Here is a 21,830-nt window from a genome sequence, read left to right as displayed (position 1 = left end):
AGAAAAAAGGCACAGCACACCATCATCAAAACCTCATCAACTGTGAAACATGGTGGAGGAGGCATCATGGTTTGTGGCTGCTTTGCTGCCTCAGATCCTGGACGGATTGCCTTCATCAACAAAAAAATGAATTCCTAAGTTTACTAAGACATTTTGCAGGTAAACTTTAGACAATCTGCCTCCGCTAACTAAAGCTCAACAGAGGATGGATGATGCAGCAGGACAATAACCCAAAACACAGCTTTCTGGAGAGTCCTGACCTCAACCCAATTAAGATGCTGTGGCATGACCTCAAGAGAGAGATTTACACCAGATATTTGGGAATATTGTTGAACTGAAACGGTTTTGTGAAGAAGAATGTTGTGCAGAGTCTGATCTGCAACTACAGGAAACATTTTGGTTGAGGTTTTTGCTGCCAAAGGAGGGTCAACCCATAATAAATCCATCGGTTCACATACTTTTTCCACCCTCTCTTTGAATGTTAACATGCTGTGATCAATAAAACCATGCAAACATATATCATTTTTTGTGTGGTGTCAGTTTAAGCAGACTGTGTTTGTCTATAGTTGTGACTTAGATGAAGATCAGAACACATTTAATGACCAATTCATGCAGATTTCCAACTTTTTCTTGCAACTGCATTTTGTGAGATCTTTTTATAAGGTATCATAAGGAAGCAGTTATAATTGCTGGTAGTGATGAATTAAATGGCCTGTACTGTATTTCTCTTTCTCCCTTCACCATGGTGTCCTTGACATGCCTAAACATTGGGGTTGAGCCTATGTATGTGTGTGTGTAGGAGTGTGTGTGTATGTGTGTGTGTCTGGGTTCATCCTGGTCTAAGAGGCCTTGCCTGAGACCTTGAGCTTTGTTGAAGCAGCATGAGAGCCTAGATTCTCTCTGGTCTGGGAGAGCGAGCGAGCGAGAGACCCTGAGAGATAAGATACTTTCCAGCCATCAGAGAACATCCCGTCCCGAAACGTCTCCCTCATATCTCCCTCTCACTAGACCTCTGACGGCCGAAACATGAGATAGCGCATCATCTGCCCTCAGGAAGGAGACTTTGCCATTCAGTGGAGTGGGCCCCATCCCCAGCCCTGGCCCTGGATCCAACCAATCACTCACCAGCATGGCACGGGCCTGCCCGTTAGCAGCAGGCCAACATTGTTTACAATGAGTTTTGTGTTTTGTGCAGAGCTCATATCCGGGAGGTGCAGGTGCTAGAGGAGGCTCCAGCCCAACAGAAGAAGCAGGAGGAGGAGGAGGAGGAGGAGGAAGAAGAAGAGGAGGAGGAGGCTGAAAGTGGTGAACGCTGGTGGAGAAAACAGTTACTCTGTCTTCCTTAAACATCTTCAAGGTCTCTGGAGAGGAATAAATTCCCAAGAGAGACAGTTTCCTGCAAGGAGATGGCCCCAGCGATGGAACAGGTAAGCCTTCTTCGCCTTCTTCGCTCTTCATCATCGCTTGTCTTGTCTTGTCTTGTCTCTTGTCTTGTCTACTGTTGGAAGTGTTGCTTTCGCTTGTTTTTTTAGCACAGTTAGCTCACAGTCAAATCATTGGATAATTATTTTTCTTTAAATCTTTAAATCGAATTGATTTAGGGAGCATCTCCATTTTCAATGCAAGTATATATTCCTACATTTTTGCAAAGATTTGGCACAGTAAAACCTGCGAACTCTGATTTGGAAACAGTTATTGTTTATGAACAATTCTCAGCAGAGTTTGCCGTTTCAACTGTGCAAATTTTGCAAAAATCTAAAAAAAAAAACAATCTAGTATTGGAGATGAATTTTTGAGACACTCCCTAAACCATAGTTTTAACCATAGGGTTTAAAGGGTTTATAAAATAAATCTCTGCTGACTTCATATAGTTTTATATATCTAACCGTGTCAAATAATTGAATTCTAAATGTACAAAGGCTTCAGTCGTAATCCTTGTGTGATTAGCACCTCTAAAAAAGTAATTGAATTTTTGTTTGTTGAATCAGCAACACATAATCTAGGCATGAACTCATTTCCGACTCAAAAGCCGAGATTAGAGCTCTCACAGTTCTGCTAATCCTGATGCGCCGCTGATGAATAACTTTCTGTTTATCTCCTCCTTCCTCTCCCCGTCTCTCCAGTTCTTCCCGAGTTCACCTGGCACCGTGCCCTCATGCTCGCTGTTCCTTTTTCCTATGCATATAACTCTTTGAGAAGTAGCATTAAAGAGGCATAGGGCATGGGAAAATGGGGCTGCAGAGGTATTCCACTGAAGCTTTCCCACACCACCACATCCACCACCAACGCCGCCGCCTCTCCAACAAAGCAGCGGCTGTATAAACTGTGTTTACACGTCTCCAGTGCTTTCATGCTCTGCCACTCTTCCCAAAGGATTAAACACTATTAGATGCAGTTTATTACTGTTATCAGTTTAATTGGTTTAGTTTGTAATATGGATGGATTTTTCTGAGAGTAAGCTGTGATGGTGTGATCTTGTGAAGTGAAGAGTGAATTGAAATGTGAATCTAAACTGTGTAATCTACTGTCTGCTGTGATTTAATAAAGACACTGACTGAACTGAAAACACTTTTATCTCTGTTTGGTTTTTATTCCCTGCACGTGCAAGAAATGTTATATGTTTTATACTGCAGATTTGATGATTTGGTCATTTTGAAGCTATATTAAACTACAAACCTGTCTTATTTATTTTGTAATTAATCTTAAAATATATTATCCTTTATGATTTGGTAACAATGTATATATATCACACCCATTACTACTCAAACAAGTACAGTTCATTCAGACTAAGTTTCCACTAAATACAAATACGTCAATTAATCTATTTGTTTATTTAATGCATGCTAATACGTATTAATGTATTACTATCTTTAATAATTAATCTTAAAGTCTTAAAGATAATTCGGTACCCGATATAAATGATTTAAGAACTAATAGAAAACTTTATAAGAACTACTAAGTTTTTAACTTTTTTGTTCAAATAAATAGTGTTATTTCTGACTTGTTTTTACACAATACATTCTTTGCAATGAATTGGTATTTTCATTCTGCAAGTCAAACTGTTCTACTAGCATAAACAATAAATCTTATTTAACGTTTTAAATCATTCTTTAACTGTTTTTTTAAACTAAATTAAAGTGTATATATATTCCCTTACTGTTATAAGTGAACTAGTATAAAACTTAAGAAGCAGTATATAATTCACTTTACTTTCAATAAATTGAATAAATTCAAACTCTATTAGTTTTTAAATAAACTGTTTGAATTACTGTACTAAAACTATATTAAAGATATAATAGACATATAATTATATAATAAATGTATTTGTTATTTAAATCTTTTAAAAGCTGTTGAGTTGTGTGTAAGATTAGTTGACTAGCCTACATGATCAACTATATATAAAGACTATCATTACAAGAGACAAATCTTATACAAAAAAATCTTACCTATTAAAAATACTTTGCTGTTTTAATGAACTGAAAGACTGTTGTTTAGCTCTATATCTTAAGTTGTAACATGTACTATTATTACTGCTATTAATTTTTTTTAACTAGTGTGAAACTGCATAAAATATATTTTATTGAATAAACTTAAACTAATTAAGTTAAATTAATCCAGTCTTGGTTTCCATAGCACAAAATATGCAGAAGTGTATTTGATTCCGTGAGTCAAACAGTACCAGTCACTCTTTTTTTGGTGTTATGGGTGGAGTTGTGGACTAGCCTACATATTAAAGTAAATATCATAGTTGTATTATCATAAAAACATAAAAACTGAACAATGAATTTATCTCAACATTTTTACATTGTTCACTTTTCCTGTTCTTCTGTAATGCTGGCACTTTATATGGGTAGTAGTTTTTTGTGTAACAGGAACAATATACATCATTAAAGCCATTTTAGTACACAGACATCTAAAGTTGCTTGTTTTTCTTTCTTCTAAAATATCTAGTATCTTTATATATCTATAAAGACCCACACATGAAGAAAAGTCTGCATTATTTCATAGAGCCAGAAAATTGAGCTTGTATTTATTAATTTTAACCCATTGTGGCTTTTATTATATTGTAAAGATTACTAGTTAGAAACTACACACAAAGTAATGCAAACTGGCTGAGTTGTTCCTAAGTTGTGGGAACCAGTGGGAAAAAGTCAGGAAACACCTAAAGCTCTGCATAGTTTAGCAGTTAAATACACTGTTGCTTAATTTAAAAAGTGAAAAATGTTGTATGCTGTATCAAAATAAGTAAATACTGAATCGGAAATGGCATTGATCCAAATATTATAGTAGTGGGCATATCAATTTGAAACACAACACTTTTCAGCTCTTATTAATAAACCTATAATCTCAGTGGAAAATGTGGATGTGAGCGTGTTGTTTTGCACAAATGAGAAGCTAGAAAACAAATAGCCAGACACAAAACATACATTATTATATCTGACTCTTGTCAGATGTGCTTAAGCTGGTTAACATATTTAAAACTTCATAAGTGAAACCCCCTGCTGTGTATAAAGTCTTATCTTTATCTCCGTCTCTCTCTCTCTCTCTCTCTCTCTCTCTCTCTCTGTGTCTGGCTCTCTGTGAAGTGGTGTTTGTTAGTGTAAAGCACTGTTGCTGTTGCTGCTGCAGACAGATGATAAATGCATATTTGGTGCAGGTACCAGGGGAGAAGGGCCACGAGTATCATTATATTGAATCAAAGAGAACGGGTGCCCACTCACTGCCGTGCTGTCCCTGAAGTGCTCATTACTGAGGTAGTAGGAGAAAAGAGGAACATTTAGACAGACCACTGCTGTCCTCATCAAATATGGAGGAGATCTCAGCGATCGATGGCCTGTGTACAATAATCCTGTGGCATGGGTAGAACAGCGGAACAGGGGAGAAAGCAGTCGACTGGCATTCTTGTTCAAAAGATTGAATGGCAGTGTTAGAAGCTGGAGGCTCCAGTTCAGCATCTGTGGTTTGATGGCTTGTGATCATCCATCTTCCTCTTGATTTTATTCCAGATGTTTTCAATTTGGTAAAATCAAAGAAACTCGTCATTTTTTAATTGTTCTCTTATTTTTTTAGATTCCAGAGCTGTATATACAGTATATTGAGTGTTTACAATATTAGGATTAAAATATAAGTTTACTGTGGGGAAACTGTACAGCTGAAAGAGGCTCTAGTACCCTGTTGGATGTCTCAAGCCTGGATACAAGACAAGATGCGCCTTTTCTCAAAATATGTAAACTGGGCAACAGCTTTACCTTTTCCAGTGTGTTATGCCTATGATTTAAAAATATATATATATCACAATATATTGAATAATAATTGCTGTATATGATATGTATTATATCGCCACATCCCCCCCCCCCCCCCCCCCCCAAGAAATTTATTTATTTATTTATTTATATATTTTCATTTTTATTTATAGTGGGTAAAGCGGTGCGTCGCTGCCGCGTTTCCCCGCCTATAACCACGCCTCTACCGGGCTACGGCTTACCGCGGTCAAAGTTCAACATGGTTCAACTTTGACCTCGCGGCAAATGGTCCCGTGGCAGAAAACGCATGACCTGAACTCACGCGACTAGAGAGAAACTGTAGTCCAAACAACAATAAAAGTGCGCGGGAGACTTATAATTGCGATTAGTGAATAGCCTTAGCTGCACATCACTTCCCTACACTCATATAGAGATAACAAGAGGAAGAGCAGAATCAGAGCTTTATTTTGACGCTAAGAAACAGATACAGATCTACAGAAACTGTAGAGACTCAAAACTACAAAACACCGGCCGCAGAGTTGCCGCCGCCTATTATCAGCAGGAGACGCTTGGCGTCAGCAGCAGCAAAACGCAACAACAACTGGCCAGCGTCCAGCGGAGCGGCGGCACAGCGGAATACAGCGCGGTGTACCGCGTTCAGTGTGTAAGCATATTAATTCTTAAGTCTAGCAGAGTGTAGTTTATGGTCACAAGCCGTGCCTTATAGTGCAGAGCAGAGGAAAATGGTATGTGGTGATGAGAGCCTGTAAGGGAGCGAGAGCCAGTCTGTTATGCAGTAATTTAGGAAGCAGACTACTTGGAGATAAAGATATAGAGATAGAGTGCTTCTAAATTAGGTGGTCACTGTTTTAAAGTATATCTGTATATCTTACCATAGACATGTTTATATAGTGTGAATTTGATCACACAGTTAACCAATGTGTGTAGAATTGAGCTGAACTGAGCTAAATGCATTGAAATTCACTTTAAGGTACCTAACCTCAGTATATATTTTTGGTCCTGGACCATAACAGCAAATGTACAAATACACTACAGGTTGGCTTCCTAGACAGGGATTATGCCTAGTTCTACATTCTATTTTTCTTACAATGAGAAATCTGCATTCAGAACTAAGCTTAATCCCAATCTGTCTGAGAAGCTGCTTTATATATGTATAAATCATTGTAAACACCCCTTCTAATGAATGCATTCAGCTTTTTGACATTACACCCAATGTTGACACCTTGCCAAGCTCCTATAGAGATAATGCCAGGTGTGGGCTAGAGATGTATAAAGCCCCCAATGATTTAGTTGTAGCACAGTGGAAGTGTGTTCTCTGGAATAATTAATCTCCTTAAAAAACTAATGGGATTAGTTAGGGAATTTGGAATGAGGTTGGTTGGTGATCATCCAAAACCCTGAACTCACTGACACTCTGCCTTTTTACTGACTGCAATCAAATCCTCACAGCAATGCTGCGTAGAAAGCCATTAGAAAGTGTTGCCTCCCTGGGATAGGCAAACCAGGATAAGCTCTTTTTAGTACCATTGATTTCTAAAGAAATAATGAATCAGCAAGTGTCCCATTACTTGTGACCACTTATTGTATCAAGCAATGATATACAGTAATATATGCAGACCTCATACATAATCATTTGAATATCTTTGATTACACCTAATCAAACTGTCAATGAATCTTTGTTCGTTAAAAAAAGTACAAAGAAAATATTTTAGTATGGACATAATTATAATCCATATAGCAATTGCTTTTACATAAATATGTATGGTAATTAAGAAAACTATATAAAAGTACCATTTTTTTTTATAAACAACTGATAGAGTTTTGCATATTTAAAAAAATCATTCAGAAATTTACGTATGGTCTACTGTAGTGTAGTCCACTGATTAAATAATAATAATAAATTTAATAATAAGGGATACAGTCTTAAAGTTGAACATAAAAATAAGAGAATGGACAGTTTTACCAATGACTATATGTATTAAATAAAAATTGACAGTAAGATTGACAAAGATTTTGCACAATTAAATAGTTTGAATGTACATTACATTCATGGTATTTGGCTAAAGCACTTATACAGAGTGATTTATAGTCATGTCATATTCACAAGTAGCTGAATCTAGCATGTAGACGTCATACTCAAAGATTCATATTGTTGGAGTGTGATGTATTTGATGTACAAGAATCTGATCCCCAGTCAGAATGACGTAATGCTAAAGCCCCCCCCCCCCCCCCAAAAAAAAAACAAAAAACAATCTGAGTATAAGTATAGAGAAAAATCTAATCCAAGAAATCTGCTTACATGCAGAGTCCTTTACAGAAAGATAGATCAATATATACATCAGAGAATATTGATCTCAGAGAAAATTCCAGTACTACAGTAGCAATATAAATAGTTATACATAAATATACATACAGTACTTACATACTGTATAGTCATTAAATCAAGATTAAGAATAAAATGAATAGTAAATAAGTATGTAAATATGTTACAGTATAGTATGAGGAGTATATCTCTTATAGCATATTTACACTGGTATTGGCACAGCATGTTTAGTTATGATGTATATTTAGCCTGAAACAACTTGCTTAAGCTCTGAGGTGGGAGGTGTGACCAATCACACAGCAGTACAGATGCTGTAACTAACTGTCAGTAAAACAACAGAATAAAATGTACTTAATGTACTTAAGAAAATGAATTACTTACTAAATTGCTAAAAGTATAAGTAGTATTTATCAACTCCATTAAAATTGATATTATAAATATATGTTTTAACCTTACCTTACAACCTAACCTTGACAAATGTAATCAATTACTGTTCAGCTCTGCTTTTGGTAAAAGGGTTTTATTATTTAAAAAATACAACAGAATTTACTGGATACTCATAGCCAGTTAGATGTTAAGTATGTTTATATTATATTATATTATATTATATTATTTTATAATGTATTTAATGTCAGTGTATAATTAAGCTAATGTAAGGGGTTGTGTCTAATGTGAATTGAGTATGAAAAGAGTCACAGTGACAGACTGGCCTTGCCAAAGGCTGTCCGTGTCTCGGGCTCCGCTGGGTCTGCACTCAGACAGCTGTACCAGTCACACTGTAATCAAAGTGCAATTAACACATCCTCAGCTGAGCCTGTAACCCCTCAGATCAATCACTCCACAAGCAGCACAATCAGCTGGACATTAGCTTTCACATTGTGTGAAACTGATGTTTTCTCACAAAACAACTGGCTGTGTTTCAGTCAGTGTGTATACTGTAGGCTCCAGCATCATCACACTGTAGTCTGTAGCTTCAAGAGCTTCAATGATGGAGGTTTTTAAATGCATACAATGGGAGGGCAGTGCCTCCCTGTGGTGATCCACACTATAAAAACACAATGGTTCACATTGGATCAGCGGGAAGTGTATTGTGTATTGTACTGAAAACAATAGGAATAATCCAGAGACATGATTTGTGTACTCAATAAAATGGTACGCAATAAAATTGTATTATACTTTAACATAATAAACGTGCTAGACGTACAATGAGACGTGATGTGCTGACTGTAACAGTAAGCAGTCAATTTAAATTGTAAATAATACAATATACAATACATGACAAAAGAAATGTTCTGCAAAGAGCTTTCCTTGCTTAACCCTTTGAACCAGATGTTTATTGTTTAGTTATATATATTTTAAGGCAGAATTGATTGTGAATATTATTTAGTAGCCATTTGATTTAGCATATCTTGTGAAGATAATTATGACAGTAATGTAGTTACAGTCCCCTCCAAAAGTATTGGAACAGTAAGGCTGATCATGTTTTCTGCTATAAATTGAAAACAGGTTTTGTAAATAGCTGGAAATAAAAGCTAAAATGTTAATCTTTTGACTCATACTCATATTTTAATATCAAACCCAAATGTTTTCAATCAACAGAAATAAATAGATTGACCTTACTGTTCCAATCGTTTTGGAGGGGACTGTATAAAAAAAGTTGTGGGTTCATATTGTCACTGTTCAATGAAAAACAACAAGCTATCCCTTGCGCTGTGCCAAAATTTCTTGATGATCGGACCAATAGAAATACTTAAAAAATGACTTAAAATAAACTCTTTTTACATTGACGTCCATTGAAAGTTTTATCTCTCTTCTGTAAAGTTGCTGTTTTGGAGATAGATGTTTTTCATTGGACAGCGATGATATACAGGTCTAAGGGATTAACTTTGTGTTCATGGATTTCTTCCCATTCCTTTGCTCCAGGTCTGGGCTAAGGAGGAAACTTGATTTTGTAGTGAGACACGTCCAGTTTCCAATTTAGATTCAAACATATATAAACATACTCATGTTTTGCACATACAAACAGCACATATTCTTGTGCTTTTGAACATTTTTTAACCACATTATAAATTATAGTTACCAAGCGTTTTGTGATAGCGTGACGCGACCTGTATGATGGCAGAGACTGGAGTTCATTATACGCTTTATGGACACTGATAGTTCAGACACTCTTTAATTTGCCCTCAGTGTACTCATTAAAATCACAGCTATCTGCAGTATTGCTGCTATCTGACTCATCATTCTAGAAGTGTCAGAGGCTACAGATTTCCATAAATCGCTTGAGAAAACTTTCACGTATGAATAAGCAATAAAGTATGTGTTAAATATTTAATTCAGATAACTCTGTTCTATATGACTGAAACAGAAAGTATGTGAAATATTTAGCTGACTGCTCATTTCTTTAAAATTCTGTAAGGTATCCACTATTTTATAAATGTAGATCAAATCAGACAAAACATGACAGACACCTGCTTATGCTTTGTTTTTTTCTGTCTCTTTGTACTTTAAAAAGTTCACCTTCCATTTGTTTTGAGAATGCATTGTTGTGAGGATTCAATTGTATCACTAGCAAGAGTAATAATGAGGTCAGGACCATCCAAAACATTATCCCAAACTTATCCCAAAATTCTGGAGAATACAGAATGATATGATATTTAGTGAGTTAATGAGCTTCTAAACATTTACTGCCCCAGTAAGAAGCGTTATCTTGTCATTTCCACAGTTGTCTTAACTTTTCTACAGTATTGTATATGAAATATCCAAAAGTGTAAATCACAGAGCTTATATAACTCCTTTTGAAGAACTACCAAATTAAATGTGTATATTACAATACAAACAGTCATGTGTGCAGAATAATGCATTATCTAAGCTCTGATCTAGAGCAAGCTGTGCTTTTTTTTTGGATGTATTAGGTTTCACGTAAAGCCATCCATGTTTAGTCAGATATCAGAAAAGGTTTGTAACAGGCTTCTTTTCTTTTCATGTATTTAATTGTTACACTCCGTTATTATACTTTTTTTAGTATAATTTTGTCTTTCACTTTATTTTACATTATCATCTACTGTTTGTAGTGACCTGTTCCACTGCTCATCCTGTTTCAACAAACAAACAAAAGTTAAATGAAAAAATAAAGTGTCCATATACTGGTATACAGTATGGTTATTTGTGTTCGGTATAAACCAAAAAGTGTGTAAATTGTTTGGTTCGGAACATGACAGTCCTACCATAAGTCTACCATAAGTTTACCAAAGGTAGCTGATAGTAAGTGTCAGAAATTAGAGAACACACCGAAAATGCAAATAGTTTGACTCAACTCAAAGGTCTCTTTTTGATTGTATATGTTCCCACCTAATTTATAATAGTTGAGTAATGTTTGGAAACATCTAAATATCCTAAATGTTTTCAAACAGAGCATACATCATGCCCTGTGTAGAACAGGTGTTCCAGAGAAGCTGTTTATTATAGAACTGTTGTGACTGTTCTCTTCCTTCTTCATCATTAACCAGTACTGCTGGACTGGGGAGCGGCAGCTGAGCTGCATGCGTTGTGGTGTAGTGTTTAGGGGATGGCAGGTAATGACAGTGGCGGGAGATGATAGGAAGGTGATATGGGAGGGAGGTAAAGTTGGAGGGGTAGGTGTGGGTGTGGAAGGGGAGTGATAGGTATCACGGCAGACTTCGTGGCGCCAGGCTTTAGCGCCTATCTGGTGGGTGTGAACTCTGCGATTGAAACCCAACTGAGCTGAATGGATCTCGATGATGTGGCCTGGCCGCTGCTTTGATGTCGCTTTGAAGATGCAAATGGCCCAGAAGCGGCGCACAGCTGGATCCTCCCGGAGTGTATTTGCCCACAGGAGCAGCCGAACAGGCTGGAGCTGCAGGGGAAAGTGCGAAACCCCGCGGAGACAGGAAAACCGGGACGCGCAGCGCGCCGCCGAAGCCACCGAAGATCAAAAAGAGGTGGAGAAAGTGAGCGCATAATGAAATGTGAAGGTAATCGCTGGGAGATGAGAGTTCTTGCAGATCGGACTCTGACGTTACTACACTGTTAATCCACAATTAGTTTGCATTCAAATAAATTTTGTTTTATGTAAAATTGGATAATTCTTAACAGTACTCAACTGTTATAAATTAGGTGAACATTTGTGGACATGTATACATTCAAACTGAGACCTTTGAGTTGAGTCAAACTATTTGCATTTGGGGTGCGTTCTCCAGTTTCTGACACTGGCCATCAGACTAACTTTGGTAAACTTGTAGATATTATGATTAACTGTCTGGTCTCCAAATTCTAACAGTGTGAATATTTATTAAATAGATATTTAAGTAAAATGGAATTCAAAAGAAAAATAATAAGAAATAACAACATATTTATTTATTCGGAACACAAGATACTAAGTAGATTTTTGGGCAAATTAAAAAACTAAAATCAACTTCCCTTGTTTCAAGTTATGATAACTTAAGTTTTTTATTAGCCGTTACTTAACTTTTTAAAGCAACAGGTTTGCTGATTTTTTTTTTTTTAAGTAAATTCACAAATTCATGGTATCCGGGCTTACAGTGTAGTTCAACAAAAACATAAAAAATACTAATACTACTAAAACTCTTCCAAAGTGCACATTCCCAAAAATGTAATTGACATGGTCTCTAGATCGTCCGAATTTGACAGTATGTGTGCAACGCACATATTTTAAAATACTTTTACAGAGTTCGTGAAATCAAGGCAACATGGCAGCGCTAATATAAGATAATACATATAACATAAGGCCACAAAATCAGGCCTTAACATCATCCACTGTGTAAAACACGTGTTCTAGAGGAACTGTTCCAATACTCATCCAGCACTTCTGTAGGGCGTTGGGTGTATTGACCATTTGATGGAGCGCCGTCATTCTAGAGAGCACCCCAAATAACATGCCATCAAGGGTGCTGTATGGGAGCCAGGTTTTGTCCCGCATATGGTTGTAATGAGCCCCATCAGGTTAAAGGTTTGAGACCAAGACAGTTTAAACATGTATACTATATATATATATATATATATATATATATATATATATATATATATATATATATATATATATATATATATATATATATATATATATTTGAAGACTGTAAAACCAGTGGAACATTGCACGAGGCCACATAATCAGTCCATTACATCATGCACTGTGTAAAACACGCCTTCCAGTGGCGCTGGCCAAATACTCATGTTTTGAGCATTGGATGGATGGAGCGCCATCGTTTCAGAGAACACCCCAAATAATATGACAATATATAGGGCCTGTATGGATAGCCCAGCTGGGAAACAGAAAGTTAGTTCCCGCATGTGGGTGTAAATATTTGTTGTAAATATAAAATGTTTATAAAAAGCCTAAAGAACAGAATTTCGAAAAATGTAATGAAATATAAAACATTTGTGAAAGGTAAGACTGTTGAAGATGAAAGCCCAGGGACTTGAAACCTGTAAACTGCATTGATTAAACCAACTGAAAAATTCATATTTTAAAACTCATATTTAAACATATATATTTTATTTTCACATAAAGGAACATCTGTCTTATTTATATACATACATACAGTGCTTAACTTACATGATTATATTAATAAACAAATTAACATTTTTTTAAAACCATAAATTCTACATCAGCTCTACCTGAAATCTACATGCAGTGCACAGCTTTATATTTCTTCTTCTCTAACACGCCTGTTTCAGCCTGAGAAAAGCTTGGATTTTATCAAATGATGTCGTTCAGGTACTGGAAAAACTCGAAACTGTTAGAGCAGGTTGGGCATGCATGACTAGAATTAAGTCATTTTACTTAATGAGAAGTAAAGCGTGTAGAAAAGCCTGTAGTTAGTAGTAGGACGATTTGAGCAGCAGTGTGGGGTGAATGGCTGGCTGCTGGGCCAGTAGTCTGACTCGTTGCTGGTGATGGAGCTGTTGCTGGAGCTGTTGATGGTAGAGCTGGAGAGATGGGCGCTGTCCATTCAGATGGTGGTGCTGAAATGAAGGAGAGGCTGGGAAGATCAAAGGAGATGTCATCATAGCTGGAGAGAAATATTCAACACGTGAATCCTGTACTTCACGTTTGAGCTTCATTCTTCTGTTCTGAAACCATGTTTTCACCTAAAATAAAAAATACAAACAAAGCAAGTTATTATACAAGAAACAGAAGCATTATTTTTTGGTTTAAAGAACAATAAAGAAAAAAAAGAATATGAGTTGTAGACCAACCTGAGTTTCAGAAAGATGTAGTTTTTCTGCTATCTTCTTTCTCTGGGTTGCACCAAGGTATTTGTGCTTGTTGAAAGTCTTCTCCAGTCGTGAAATTTGGTAGGTGGTGAATTTAGTTCTGACTCGGCGGTTCGGACCCGTTTCACCTTCGCTGTCATCGCAAACATCACTCTCAGATCCAGACGTGTAGCCGCAACTGTCTAGAAAATCACAACATAAATCGGTTAGTAGTTGTAAATCGTGAGCTTCTTCAAGGTAATTGAAACTGTAAAGGCCTTGGATTAAGGCACAGTAAACATGAGTCCAGAATAAGCCTATACTTACTGGTAGGAGAAGATGGTGTATCGATCTTGATGCCTTTCACTCCGTGGTCCAAATTATGAAGAAGCTTAATTTCTTCTTTATACTCAACACATAATGTCTGAGTTTGTGAAGTCACAAGGCAAGACCCCTGTGACTGGAGATGTGATTGGGGACCATCTAAGCTGAAAGGTTTGTCCTGTTGACTGGTGGAGGAGTGGGAGCTTTGGGAAAGCCACGCCACGGAGAAGTTCTTGGCCATAGTGTTTCGAAGTGATTGGATCAACAACTGGCAACTGAGCCTGAGTATATGTAGGACGTGCTACGACTGTATTTGCATGAGTAAAGGGATCTCGACGGAACGATAAGTATTTGATGGGCGTTGTAATGGAAGTTAATAGATGTCGCAATTGCTGTTTTTCACACGTCGGGTCCACTTGCTATATTCAGGCGCCACCGTGTCTGAGCACTGAAGTGCTGATCGACTGTTGGCTCATGTGATCCGTGAAAATGAGGATTAACAAAAGTACATAATCAACGACTTTAAGGGCGAACTGATACAATCATTCTAGACTATCAATAACCCTCTTCAGATGAATAGAGATCAGACTCTTCAGATATCTCCAGACAACCTACCTTAGTAAGTCGTGTGACTAGTCTGTGTGAGTAGTAAAACCGACATACAAGTTCTGCAAGATTGGACCAGTTTCTGGAAATTATAAATATAATCTCAGAAAACTTGATGCAAAACTAATACAAACATACAGAATATCTATGTGTAAAGGTACTCCTAAAAATTAAAGGCGTCTCACATTGTAGAAATAATTTTGAAAAATTGAAAATAAAAAAACATGACAATATTTGTCAATAAAGGTTTTCCATAAGTTTAAAGTTTCTTTAATCACACTCCGTTAAAACCCGTGGTGTTAATCTTTATTTTGAAGAACGCACGTAAGAGGTTGTAGCAGCATAGAAACCATGTCCGCTCTTTCTAAGGAGCTAGCCATGTGAATTAGTTATTAGTACTGAATATATATCTTGAAAAATGCGTATTTGTCTACACCTTTTTAAAGAGGTAATTTACAGAAAGTTATACTTTGGCGTGAGAAACCTCGCTTGGATGAATACATGTTTCTTTGACTGACAAGAACCTTTAGAGGACTGTTAAAAACCTTGAAAACAGACGACATACCATTGTTTTTGTGTTTCATAAATCTGTTACAAATGGCCTTTTTATAGATTATAATGGCTATTTATAGAATATAACAGTATTTTTTATAAATGTCTTTAACCCTGTAAGCCATATTGCTTATTCTAATCATATTTATTTCCACAGATGGCCAATAATGAGAAAAATGTGTGCAAAAAAGTATTTTTGTTGTTGATCAACTTGGACACAGTGGGAAATAGAGACACCTCCATTCTTTTAACGTGTTAAAATGTTTTTGCACATCAAGGGCACTGTACTGCATTTCCTTTATAGGAAGTCATTAATTTCGCTTGGTAAACACTGTATGACCTAATATGTCATGTTGTGCATCTTATGTTATGCTCTATTGTTTGTTTACGCGCCCAAATGTCTGTCTCAGCCTCAGTTTGGATTCGCTTTGGCCTTATTGTCTGCCGTCAAAGACAGTGGTGAGCAAGCGCACACCAAAGCAGAGCCAAGGTGAGTGAAAAGCGTTTGATGTCTGTTGACAAGAGAATCTGAATTAGTCTCTGGCGCCTTACAGCTCAGCAGCCATCCCACCCCACATTCCCACTCTCGGCCATTAAACCGCTCATTCGGAAATGTGGAAGCCACTGAATATTGGCCTTGATTTCTTTCATTTTTTAACTTTTGGAGGATGAAGTCTGTTCATTGAGACATATCTCCATATCAAATAAAAGTAATAATACAGCCTATATCAATTTAGAGGCTAAATCAATTTAAGGGCTGGAAGTGTTTTCTATTATTAAGTTATGGTGCTGTTGCTTTTTTGCGCCTTTTGAAGTCAAATTTAATATTAAAAACCCAACCGGATTCAATGCAATTCTTATTTCACTTTTTCAAAACGTCTTGCAAATAAATTGATGTATTATATTATAGTGATTAAATTAGACAAAGAGATCAGGGTTTTGCATTGTATTCGACCACACTATTAATCTGTATAATTGTATCAGATCATTAGTGAGTGATCGTCTATGTTCTGCTCCGCCTCCGGCACTGAAGAGCACACAAACTCCAGACTTCATGGAGCCAGTCTCCTTGGGCTTTTGTGAAGAGTGTAAACTCATCAATGACCAGCTTAATTAGTACTAATTGTAGGCCATGATCTACTCGTTAGCTCCCGTTTGAAGTGCAGCAGCGGAGACAAACAGAATTAGTTGACACGCATATGAAAGCGCGGTGTGGGAGCAGACTGAGCGCGGCCTGTGGGCCGGCAACTCAGAGCTGCAAATGGGGCACCTCTTTAAAGAGATCCACTGACTGAAGAGTATACTAAAAACAAACAAACACACAAATAAAAAACAGATGGAACTTTTGAAGTTAAAAAGTCACCCTGGATGTATTAATATTTATATTTTACCGTAAGTCAAATAAGTTTAGAAACAGTATAATCTAATCAATAGTATTGTGTCCGTTTGCTATATTTCTTACTTTATGAAGTTGAAACAGTGCTTCGGGTCTAAATGTTGTACAATGCAACTGCATCTAAAAATAACCAATACAATTTTTAATGCATGTAATCGCAACACGGGTAGAAACGAAACAGCGTAAACACAATACTTATTTACCAAAACTGGAGTTTTTAGTTATTTTATTTTGTAACCCTTACAAATTGTGTAAATTAAAGAGTGTTTGTATAAGATAAGTTTGCTGATTACCAGGAAGTCATTGTCTTTGCTCACAAAACGCATTACCAAATTAAAGACATGCATTTTTGTCTTAATTTTAGAACTTCGGTTTCTGACCGCCGAAATTATATGTGAAAAATAAAAGATTATAAACAAAATAAGAACTTTGGTCAAATAAATGTCATAATATAACTTTATAGTATTCTGTTACAGTACAAGCAATTTTCTTTAGGTTTCTGATCGAGTCCTTTGCTCTTTTGATTATGATAAGAAAGCCTAATCCCTTATTCTAAGACTGTGGAAGAGATCAGGGAGGATATAATCAATTTAAAAAGAGAATGACTAGTGTTAAGTACAGTGCTTAAAGCATTATGCAACACTGAACAATGAAATGCCTACGCAAGGTTTGGTTAAGAGATTTGGGTAGGCCAATGCTTTATCTTATTTACATTGCAACAAAATAGTCTAATGAATGTACGAATAGAACTGCTCCAAAATTACAATCATTTATTCTCTTGTGTTTTGTTGGTTCACAATACTTTATGTTGTAGCAAGCATCGACTAAACACCTTTTCCCGTTTGAAGCTTCTTAAAATTTACATTAAATTACATTAATATGTTCTCTAAAACGTCACCAAATTCATAATGGAGTCTAGTATTGTAGTTATTATGCAATAACTTGTTTGCTAAGCCAGTGTTTGGATTATTAAATCAGGTGAGTTGGTGATGGAACATAGTTTGGGAATATGCAGATGAAATCTGCAAAAGTTAGTTTTAAATCCAGCTCAAAAGAGTATGTTGAGGAAGTAATTAAAAAAACCAACATACGTTTTAATGACTATTGTTATAAAGATGCTTGAGCAAAACGCCTTAACAGAAGTCTGTGTTGTTTTTGTGTGTTTAATTGTGTTTGTACATTGTGTTTGTGCATTTAATCAATTCCATCAGTTTTATTGTGGTGTGGATCAACTTTTTAACGCTAAGTTGTTATATAAATTGTATTTTACCTTACTATAAAACGTTCTTAAATTAATGCAAAATGACAGTGATGACAAAGACAGTGAGTAAATTTCAAAGCAAATATATTTTAATTTCTCTCAATAAATAAACTCTTTTCTCTTTTCCATAACAATCTATTAATTTTCAATTAAAATTCTCTTTACAAAACGTCTATGTACAGAAATTGCACGTTAAAAAACAGCATATAATATCTTTACAAGTCTTTACATAATCCGAAGATGATTTTAGGCATATTTAGTAATAAAGCTGCTGCGTTGAAAACATGGGATGGCTGTGCTGAGGGATCATGAGTTGGTGATGATGGCTGCTGGCTTGCTGGAAGGTCTGCGATGGAATCATGTGCTGGTGAGGCATTGGGGTTTGCTGGAAGGCCAGCGGGGACATCATGAGCGGCGGAAGGGCGGCACGCTGTCCGCTGTAGCAGGGGTGCTGGACCGGGGAAACGCCGGGGAACAGGACGGGGGTCATGGCGGGGACCAGGTAGTCTCCTCTCATTTCTTGGACCTCGCGTTTCAGTTTCATTCTGCGGTTCTGAAACCAAGTTCTGACCTGTAGTGAATGAAAAAAATAGAGTTAATGACATGTTCAAATGTTTAGAAATGACAATTTTGGGCAAAAAAACTGGTTTAAATTCCAGAGGAAAAACAGTATGGACTGCAACTGACCTGAGTTTCGGACAGACTGAGTTTCAGTGCGGTCTTGACTCTTTCTCCTGCATCCAGGTATTTGTGCTTGTTGAAGATCTTCTCCAGCTTGTCGATCTGTTCTGGGGTGAACTTGGTCCTGACCCTGCGCTGAGTGCCAAGATCTTTGTCGGCATCGTTGCTGTCTTCAACTGAAGGACATTCAGAAGAAGCTGCCTCGCTCTCGTATCCAGAGGAGTATCCACTGTTTTCTGAAGCTGGAAAATCAAAAAAAGATATTTGGTTATTAACTGATCTTTAAAAATGGGTAAACAATGAGAAACTGGTGATAAACAAGTAGACCATTGATTGTACATTATAAATACTTACAGCTTGGAGAAGAGCAGTTTCTTGGAGATGGATTAAACAGTACAGATTCTTTCTCCTTTAGCATGTCCACAGGTGTCTTCTGCTCGGTCCTGAGGCATTTAGGCTTGGGCTGAAGATACACCTTGTCGTAGGAGGTCGGAGGCCGCGGCTGCACCGAGCAAAGCACGTGGCGCTTGGGAGCAGCTGGAGAATCCTCCAGAGCTTCGGGGTCCTGCTTAGAGTCATGATAGCTCTGGGCGAGCCAGTCCACGGAGAAGTTCTTAACCATGTTCAGCTCCTGTTGGTGGTTCAAGTGTATCCGAGAAAGTCCAGTGAGTGTTGTGACAAACCCAGGGGACCGGCCCTGTATATAAGGCCAAGCCCCCCGGGTTCATTAGCATATGCATGTGGGTGTTAACGCCTGATCGATTCTCAATCATTAGGGCTTAATGGGTCGTTATTGAAGTCTTTACATATCCTGTGATTGTGCGAAAGCCTGGCGCCACGAAGTCTGTGAGAAATCCCTCCCGGGCATCCAGCAGTCTGCGTGTCCTTTCAACAAATCCGTGTCAGGACATCAACAGCTGGGTGAGGATCTGTGGCCCATATGAAATATTTTCTGATCAATAGCCATGGTTAAGGGTACTGATACAAGGATGATTGGGAACTAGGATTCCTGTAATATAGTTTACTTATAAAGACATTCAATATATTTGCAGCACTTTTCCTGCATTTTATTTTCCAAAACGTATATGTTGTATTTTATTTTTGTATTAAAGTTATTAACTGTACTAAATGAAGGGGGACATAACAAATGTTAAGAGTCAGAGATTATAGAAAAGCATCTGCGGACCATAGACTTATAGTCTCAAGTCCTTTGAAAATTCTAGAATATCTTTCATTTTTCTCAGTTCCATATTTGGTCAAGAATTCTGAAATTTGTCATGATTCTAAAACAATATAGCTATTGTTAAAACGATGTTCTCCTGTATTAAACACATGCAAACTTAGGAATACAGACTGTCCCACACATTGTCTGGATTCCCCAACGTTTCCAAATCTGGACATTATTTATAATTCATGACCAAGTATGCTGAAAGTCCTCATGCTCCCAGTGGAAGGACATGCTGTGATATTTTAGGTTATGATGGTAATTTTAAATGCTGATCTCCAGGAACATTCAGAAATAGACTTTATTCAAAATATCAGAAAGTCTAAAATGATTTATAATTCCTTGTAAATGATCCTAGAACTATTCTGCTATTAATGGTCGTGGATTTTTTTTACTGTATTAGGGTCATTTTTAATGTTTCTTTTCGAAAGAAACTCAGGAAAATCCAGGAATATAGACTTCACCAATTTTTTGTCTAAATGTCCAAAGGTTCTTCAATGTCTGGAAATGGCATAGAATTCAAATCATTGTCAAGAACCATGAAAATGAACATGCTCCTATAATGGAAGAACATGCCGTGATTTGACTCTGTCATGGTTATTTTTTATGTTGATCTTCTGTGAGCAAATTCATGAAATATATCCATCAATATAGACCTTTTCCAAACATTTTTTATATAATTTTCCATGTCTGGAAAAATATTTACAATTCCACAACTGACCAAGAACCCTAAAACTTTTCACGCTCTCAGTTGAAGGAACATTAACATTCCACGATGTTTTGAGTTTATTGTTATTTTTAATGCACCAAGAATCAATAGAACCAACTATCGATTCAATTAAATAATAAAAGGACTGATCTGTGTTATGCTAAAGTAAACTACTCTTAGAAATATGATTATTTATGTAAGTCTAGCATGACTCTGACCTGGTCAAACGTGTAAGTTTGCGGTGGGCCACTTTCAGCGATTAGTCGCTTGTTTTCCTGAACACACCTTTCTTTTGTAATTGAGACAATAACAGTAACAATAGAGTCCAAATGGTTTTGCAGCTACACGTCTCTAACACCCTGCAGAGCCACCGGCGCCACCGGCGTTTGGCGTATAAACCACGCCCCCAACCCTGCGCATGGCTTGCTGTTGCCCGTCTCCTGCGCTAAGATTGGCTAGTATCACTTACACGGAATCAATTCAGCCAATAGGAACAAGGCGGGAGATGTTTTGGGAGTACAGGTGGGGAACAACAACTGCGCCACTTTGGATGATCCCAGATCAAAGGGGATCACAGTAGCAGCTCAATTTGAGATGCAAATGTCCTGCCAGAAGAAGAGTAATGCCCAGACAATAGACTGTCAATGTAAACAATCAGGAGAAACATCTCACACTGTGAAAGCTGGCAAGTGTAGACTTGCGCTGGAGTATCAGTTTTGCAATAAAAATCTTGCATGCACTGTTTAAATTGCTCCAATTGGCTTATCATAATTACAATTTTTATATTTTTTCAAAAAGTATTAAGATTATACTATTGTAATTGTAAGACCATTTAATGCCACTGATATGATAATATAATAGCACTGCAATGCAAGTACACCCTTTTAAATTCAATGTACTTTTAATTAATAACAACTTAGAAGAAGTACAGTTCTGTGCAAAAGTTAAAGACACTTAGACAAAGTTTGTCTTTGCATCTCTGAAAAATAATGTTTTGCTGGTAAAAATCCAAACCACATTTGAATTCTTACAAGAATTTCTCCTTTTAAAGAAAGTAGTTGAGATCTTGTGAACTAATTCAAAGAATTTAAAGCTTTTTGTCTGGATTCCTCTGGGACATTCCTGGTCAGCGTATAGATTTGTTTATTATGATTTCCAAAACTAGGTGTTGATATGATGACAAATATACTGTAAATAACACTACACTTCCAATTTCCAATGAAAATGTGTAATGAACACACAGGTAAAATGTAAA

The 21,830-nt window shown here is 36.9% G+C and overlaps 2 protein-coding genes and 1 long non-coding RNA gene across 3 annotated transcripts; 1 reads left to right on the top strand and 2 right to left on the bottom strand.

Moving 5' to 3' along the window:
- The first annotated feature begins 930 nt into the window (after nucleotides 1–930).
- Nucleotides 931–2,568, top strand: LOC111195984 (uncharacterized). Its single transcript, XR_002651922.2, has 2 exons — nucleotides 931–1,427; nucleotides 2,124–2,568. It is a non-coding gene; the product is annotated as an uncharacterized LOC111195984 (long non-coding RNA).
- Nucleotides 2,569–13,098: 10,530 nt separating this feature from the next.
- Nucleotides 13,099–14,412, bottom strand: vent (ventral expressed homeobox). The gene is made up of 3 exons (XM_007228647.4): nucleotides 14,149–14,412; nucleotides 13,825–14,024; nucleotides 13,099–13,716 (listed from the first exon to the last, which is right to left on the bottom strand). The coding sequence occupies exons 1-3, from the start codon at nucleotides 14,384–14,386 to the stop codon at nucleotides 13,444–13,446; spliced, it is 711 nt and encodes a 236-aa protein (XP_007228709.3). The 5' UTR covers nucleotides 14,387–14,412; the 3' UTR covers nucleotides 13,099–13,443.
- A 3,615-nt stretch (nucleotides 14,413–18,027) lies between these two features.
- On the bottom strand, nucleotides 18,028–19,427 carry vox (ventral homeobox). The gene is made up of 3 exons (XM_007228661.4): nucleotides 18,996–19,427; nucleotides 18,648–18,883; nucleotides 18,028–18,531 (listed from the first exon to the last, which is right to left on the bottom strand). The coding sequence occupies exons 1-3, from the start codon at nucleotides 19,261–19,263 to the stop codon at nucleotides 18,217–18,219; spliced, it is 819 nt and encodes a 272-aa protein (XP_007228723.3). The 5' UTR covers nucleotides 19,264–19,427; the 3' UTR covers nucleotides 18,028–18,216.
- Between the last annotated feature and the right edge of the window lie 2,403 nt (nucleotides 19,428–21,830).

Source organism: Astyanax mexicanus, chromosome 7 (assembly GCF_023375975.1).
Source record: "Astyanax mexicanus isolate ESR-SI-001 chromosome 7, AstMex3_surface, whole genome shotgun sequence".
Lineage (NCBI taxonomy): Eukaryota > Metazoa > Chordata > Actinopteri > Characiformes > Acestrorhamphidae > Astyanax > Astyanax mexicanus.
The sequence above is the reverse complement of the archived record's forward strand: the minus strand, read 5'-3'. Positions and strand labels throughout refer to the sequence as shown.

Bases quoted from the DNA above. Each gene is read 5' to 3' on its own strand.
- vent (XM_007228647.4), bottom strand. From the start codon at position 14,386: ATGGCCAAGAACTTCTCCGTGGCGTGGCTTTCCCAAAGCTCCCACTCC. The intron at 14,025-14,148 runs GTAAGTATAGGC...GTGATTTTCTAG, and splicing joins TACACCATCTTCTCCTACCA to ACAGTTGCGGCTACACGTCT. The intron at 13,717-13,824 runs GTTGGTCTACAA...TTTTTATTTTAG, and splicing joins TACATCTTTCTGAAACTCAG to GTGAAAACATGGTTTCAGAA.
- vox (XM_007228661.4), bottom strand. From the start codon at position 19,263: ATGGTTAAGAACTTCTCCGTGGACTGGCTCGCCCAGAGCTATCATGAC. The intron at 18,884-18,995 runs GTAAGTATTTAT...TTGATTTTCCAG, and splicing joins AAACTGCTCTTCTCCAAGCT to CTTCAGAAAACAGTGGATAC. The intron at 18,532-18,647 runs GTCAGTTGCAGT...CATTCACTACAG, and splicing joins TCAGTCTGTCCGAAACTCAG to GTCAGAACTTGGTTTCAGAA.